This window comes from Benincasa hispida, unplaced genomic scaffold, assembly GCF_009727055.1.
Source record: "Benincasa hispida cultivar B227 unplaced genomic scaffold, ASM972705v1 Contig316, whole genome shotgun sequence".
Lineage (NCBI taxonomy): Eukaryota > Viridiplantae > Streptophyta > Magnoliopsida > Cucurbitales > Cucurbitaceae > Benincasa > Benincasa hispida.
In genome coordinates, this window is record NW_024064794.1 from 477,498 (window position 1) to 483,497 (window position 6,000).

The 6,000-nt window shown below is 36.2% G+C and overlaps 2 protein-coding genes across 3 annotated transcripts; one reads left to right on the forward strand and one right to left on the reverse strand.

Moving 5' to 3' along the window:
- Nucleotides 1–76: 76 nt before the first annotated feature.
- Nucleotides 77–2,770, forward strand: LOC120069312 (28S ribosomal protein S33, mitochondrial). 2 transcript variants are annotated; one of them, XM_039021042.1, is made up of 3 exons: nt 77–233; nt 1,581–1,839; nt 2,468–2,770. In XM_039021042.1, the coding sequence occupies exons 2-3, from the start codon at nt 1,622–1,624 to the stop codon at nt 2,556–2,558; spliced, it is 309 nt and encodes a 102-aa protein (XP_038876970.1). In that variant the 5' UTR covers nt 77–233; nt 1,581–1,621; the 3' UTR covers nt 2,559–2,770. The 2 variants fall into 2 exon arrangements, with proteins under 2 accessions (XP_038876970.1, XP_038876969.1); XM_039021041.1 differs by having other exon boundaries at nt 78–233; nt 1,604–1,839; nt 2,468–2,733.
- LOC120069311 (cationic amino acid transporter 5) lies at nt 2,714–4,885 on the reverse strand. Its single transcript, XM_039021039.1, has one exon. It carries the CDS (start codon nt 4,879–4,881, stop codon nt 2,977–2,979), a length of 1,905 nt encoding a protein of 634 aa, XP_038876967.1. The 5' UTR covers nt 4,882–4,885; the 3' UTR covers nt 2,714–2,976.
- Between the last annotated feature and the right edge of the window lie 1,115 nt (nt 4,886–6,000).

Below are 6,000 nucleotides of genomic sequence, written 5' to 3' on the forward strand. Positions count from 1 at the left end.
TTTTCTTTCAAACCGTGAATGTTGGTTCGGTTTTGGTTTAGGCAAAACTCAAGAAAACCAAACCGAACGAAAGTTTACTCGTGGAATGGAAAGGGTTTTTTTTAAGAAAAGAAGTGACTCTGTACTCCGCTGATTATCTCTGGACACTCTCCACCCTAGTCGGCGGCGGCGATTACGTCCTCCACCAACTCCGGTTGCTAGTTTTACACTTTCAGTCTCTCTCTCTGTCACTGGTATGTCGATTTTTGCTTTCATTTTGTGTATTTCATTTACACTCACTTTCATATACTATCTTTCTATTCCAGATTTTGTTTAATTAAACGAAATGAAAAGAAGTTAACCTAAACATCTTTCTTTCCCTCACTTCTGCTTTCTCCCTCTTCCATCGATGCAGCATCCAAACCCGACCAATTTTGGATGGAGTTCTTTTTCTTGTAATCAAAACAAGATTTTAAATCATTTTGGTCTAATTTGATATTAAACTATTTTTCGAATAGGGTCCCTTGAGGATTAGATGAACTTGAGGTTCGGCATTGTGATGTGAATTAATGCTCAGCGAATTCGCTTCTTGACCCAGCTTTGAACTTGTTAGAAACATGATGATTTCTTTTTTTATAAGAAATAATTTCATGGATAGAATGAAAATATGCAAGGTATACAAAAGATGTTTCCAATTAGTAACAAGAAAAGAGAAACTATGGTTTTGTAATGCCGGTATAGTTTTACACCAAAATAAAGCATTGAAAACAGCGGAATGAAGGACATCTTCAATGGATTTGGCTTTTCTTTGAAAATCCTAGCATTTATTCAAATCAAATAGTTGGGCCAAATAGTTTCTGGTATTCTTGAATGGATGTTCTGAGAGAAGTATAATAATCCAAACTCTTTGAATCAATAGGAGGCACAATAGACCAATTGAAAGATTCTAAAACAGCAGCCCCTAAGCTGGCCACAAAGGGGAAATTAATCAAGACCTGCTGATGCCATCTAACGTTATTATTATTGAGATAATTATCGCATGTCAGTTTTAATTCTTATTTCTGGGATTACCTCCAGTGAGAACAAATGTATGGGGTTGAGCCAGTCATTTTGATTGTTTTGTAGATTCTTATTGATAATAAGAACACTATGGCTTCAGTTCTTGCTCTGTTCCCAAAAAACTTCTATAATACAAAACTATTTAATTATCATACTGTGTGGTGTAGAGCGATTGAAAATGACCAGTCAAGCAGTGTGAAGTGTTTGGTTTACGAGCTTTGAAGTTTTATTGTCATGTCCCATGCTCTGTATGATTCTTAATTGATTTTCTTTACTTAATAGTTCTTTCGAATTAGGGATTGGGAACCAATTGTTTCATATTAGTATATTACCGGACACTTTATACTCCCAAGAAAATATTATTGCAGGTGAAACTTTCTATTTGAAGGTTGGACAAAAGGCTCATTTACATTCTTTGTAATCTTTGTCTGATGAGAAGTTTCAGTAGGTTTGGTTTTGGGTAGTACTAATTCACAGTTGAAGTTTCTAATGCTAAAGACATGTTTTTACATTATTTTCTTTCAAAATTAAAATCCTCCGAGTGTTCCCTTGGTGATGTACGTAGGGAAAACCGGAAGAGAGGATGGCTACTAATGGCCTGAAGAGTATGGTTGCTGCAGCAGTCAATATGGGAGTGACAGAAGCAAGGGCAAGGATATTTGGTCACATACTTAACCCAACAGGTCAACGATCTACCCACAAGCTTCTGCGCAAAAAACTCATTGGTGACAAAGTAGCACAGTGGTATCCATATGACATCAAGAAGGATGATCCTCTTGTCATGGCTCGCCAAGAACAAGAGTATGCTCCCTTTCTATTTGTGAATCTGCCATGAGCTAGAAATACCACTTCAACAAATTTTTTATGCATTTCTCTGTCAATATATTAAGTGGTATTAGGACAAGGAGTGATTTGTAGAAATGCCATATCTGTTTAGCATTGCACGAGTGCTCTTGCATCTTTTAAAATCATAAATATTACACTTCAGAAATGTTACCTTAATGTGGGAAGTGGGAACTTAAGGTCTATACATACTACTTATAAATTTTCTGGTTAGCCAAAGTAGGTTCCAATTCAACAGTGTATTTCTTTTAAAAAAAAACAAATCTTGGGGTTTGGAATCAAACTTCCAAGCTCGGGAAATATGCTTCCATGCCTTAAGATGAGGATCTTAATGTTGGTTGGAAAAGGAAATTAATATGACAGTGCAGTTCAGTAACTGAGTCTCAAATGTTTCTAGAGAGATGTTACCTTCTTTAAACGAGGGCAACAGCTTACCTGGGTTTTTAGTTGCAATCAATTACCAGAGCTTTTAAACGTAATTTTATATCTCGTCGTTCAATTATCTTCTGCTTCTGCCCCGTAGTTTTATCTCTCTGTGCATAGATTTTGTCTCAATATTCTGATTAACTGCCATCTACTTTGCTAGGCGCTTGTCCAAGCTTGAAATGCTAAAGCGTCGTGGTAAGGGACCACCTAAGAAGGGCCAAGGTAGGCGTGCAGCCAAGCGCAACAAGTAGAGTCAATGACAGTGGAATTGTTCCTGCCAGTTATTTTTGTTGTTTTTTTCTTAGCAAGTTTAGCTTATGGACCAGGTTCGTCATGGTTGTAATGACTTCTTTTCATTATGATCAATTTTTTCTATGAATGTAATTTGTCCGAGCAAATTAATACATACTAGAAATCAGCACACAATGCATAATGTGGAAACGAAAAGCATTAAACAGAACAATATACTTCTATGTAGGAAATAACCAGTTGCTAGAATTCATGATCAGGTTCAAGATCAAACCAACTGGATATTAATACATATTTTTCTTCACTAGAGCTTTGTTTCATGAAAAATCTATATGATATGACTGCAAATATCAAGTTTCTGTATAATAATTTGATTGCCTTGGAACTGTAATCCACTTTATCTTCCATCATGTTCTGAATCTAAGGACCTGCGCTGGGCGTGGTTTCCTCATTAACCTGCTTTTGAGTAATTAACTTGTTTTGTTGATGAGCCATATCATAAGTTGCATGAAGACCAAAGAAAACATAATAAATAAGCATCACGAGTGTGCAGATTCCAAATCTTTCAAAAGCCTCAGGACCCAAAGATCCCATGAGAAAGATGTTTGTTGCAATCGACAAACTTGGCAGCCATGGCACCAATGGCACACCCCAAACTTTTGGCTTTCTTTGCATTGGCAGAAGCAATGCAATCCCCAAAGTCCCCAGAAACCAAATCGGAACGGTCACAACATATCCTATCCAACCGTTTGGATAAAGCCCCCAGTATGCAGAAGTAGCCATGGAGGAACCAATGATGGTTATCAGAAGAATGAAAAGCTTCAACTGATCTAACCTTGGAGTGACCCCTCTTGCGTAGTATCTCCTTACCAGAAGCGCCACGGCCATCATCATGAAAACGAAGAGCGTGCTGACCGACAACAAGCTCGCCAGAACATCCAAGCTAGAGAAGAAAGCAATGCAGCCACTTGTTATGGTAATCAAGAGTGTAGCATTGATGGGAGTTCCAGTCTTTGGATGGACAAGAGCAAACCAAGGAGGAATCATGTGGGCTCGAGCAATGTGAGTTGTATACCGAGCTTGCCCGAGCGCCCCGACAAGAAGGACAGTAGTCATCCCCTTCAAAGCACCAAGAGCCACCAGATACTTGGCCCATTTCATTCCAACACTCTCAAAGGCAACAGAGTAAGCTGCATCTGGGTTTATATCAGTATATTTCTGCATCATACTAAGTGACAGTGCCATCAAACAGTATATCACAGTGATAATCGACATCGATCCCAACAACCCCAAAGGTATGTCTTTTGATGGATTTTTAGTTTCCTCAGCCATTGTAGCAATGTTATCAAAACCTCCATAAGCAAAGTATACAATCGCAGCAGCTTGGAAGACACCTTTAACTCCAAAAGGCATAAAAGGAGTCAAATTTGATTTATCAGCATGTACAAAACCGGCAATTATAACAAACAGAATCACAACTGAATTAACAGCTGAAGCAATCCAATTCAGGTATGAAGTTTTCCTCGTGCTGGTCATCGCTATTGTTGCAGCGATTGCCAAGACCGCAACGGCTATAGGGTCGAGAAGATTGTATCCATCTTTGAGATTCGTGTGGATAAGCAAAGATTTGTCGGGTCGGTTCAGAAGTGAGGTGAAGTAAGAAGTCCATGATCGGGCGACGGCGGCGGTACCGACAATGCTCTCAAGGAGAATGTTGCCAGCAGTAATGAAAGCTACAAAGTCTCCCAATTCAATTCTTAAGTATGCAAAAGAGCCCCCTGCAACTGGGATTTCAATAGCGAACTCTGTATAGCAAAAAACAGAGAGCATTGCGGAAATGCCGGAAGCTACATAAGACAGAACAATGGCTGGTCCAGCATGTTGGTTGGCTTCTTGGCCTGTGAGGACGAAAATTCCTGCACCAATAACAGCGCCAAATCCAAACCAAGTGAGATCCCACCAAGTAAGGCAACGTTTCATTTCATTCTCACTTCGTTTTCTTAGCTCCCCAATTTCATTTTCATCGAATGATCTGCTTTGAAGACGGTCCATGAACCGAAACCAAGTCTGTGAAAGAGCAGTCCTGTAATTGCTCCAACTTTGAAAGGATTCTTCTGGTAAGAAATCTTGTTTGCTCCATCTCCACCAATAGCTTCTATGCTGTTGAACAATTTCTTCTTCCCCCATTTTGGTTTCAATGGAATTGGGCAAATGATAATTGAATTTTCTGTCATTCATGATTGATTTTGAAGATACCGACGGTGAGTTTTGGATTGGCCCACAAAGGCTTGAAATTGATGTGGTTTGTCTGTATCTCCAAGTCATAATATCAATAATAATGTTAATGGCCGTCTTGAAGAGAAATCTGGATGTTGATTCAGGGCTGTCCTTCTCAGTTAATTTAATATACAAGCATTTGAAGGCTTCCGTTGGCGTTAGGATCGAAGACTTCTAAGTCAACTGATTTGGTTGTTACTGTGACCGTGAGTGTGACCGAGGTTCTTTTATCATATATGGTTACTTTCCTTCGATTTTCAATTCTAACTTTTCTAAGGCTACTTGATTTGGATTGGTTTGAGATTTTTTTTTTTTTTTTAAATTTATTTTTATTTAAATACTTTTGACAAAAATTAATTAAAATATACTTGAAAATTACAAACACTTCAATTTATTTTAAAATGACTTATTTTTTTTTTTTAAATTAAATACTTAAAAATGTATTCCAAACACATTTTAAATATCGTAATGTTTAGTGTTTAGCTCATTGTCTAATAGAAAGTTCCTTCCAAGCATAACATTGAAAATTTGTTTTTCATCTATCAAATATCTCTTTTAGCTTACTAAAATTTCTAGGTGTATTTTGTCTTAATTCTTATATTCGTTAGGTAACTATTTGGTTTTTTTATTTTTATTTTTAAAAATTAAGTTCATAGACACTATTTTTACCTTCAATTTTTTTTGGACCTATTTGAACTTATTTGAAAAGAATGCTTTTCAAAAAGATATTTGTAATAGATAATAAAATAAGGGAAAAAATCTAAAAATAAATTACCTTTTTAAAATATTTGTAAATATATCAACCTTTGAATTTTTTCTAATTTTCAATTTCGCCCTCTCTTGTTTTGCCTTGTTACACACATTCTTCTTAATTTTTTTTTATTATTTTTAATTTTCTTTCTTTTATTCGATTTTTATTTTGTCGTTTCTTTTTTTATGTAATTTTCTTTCAATTCTCTGATTGCTGCTTCTTCCCTTTCTTTATTTTTTATTTTTATTTTATTTTCTTCTCTAGTTTTTCTTCCGATTTTGCTTTTGCTTTTTCTTTTTCTTTTTCTTTTTTTTCCTTCTTCTTTCCCTTCTTTTTTTTTTTTTTTTTTTTTTTTATTTTTTTTTCCTCCCCCCCGTTTTTTTTTTTTCCTTTTTTTTTTTTTTTTTTTTCCTTCT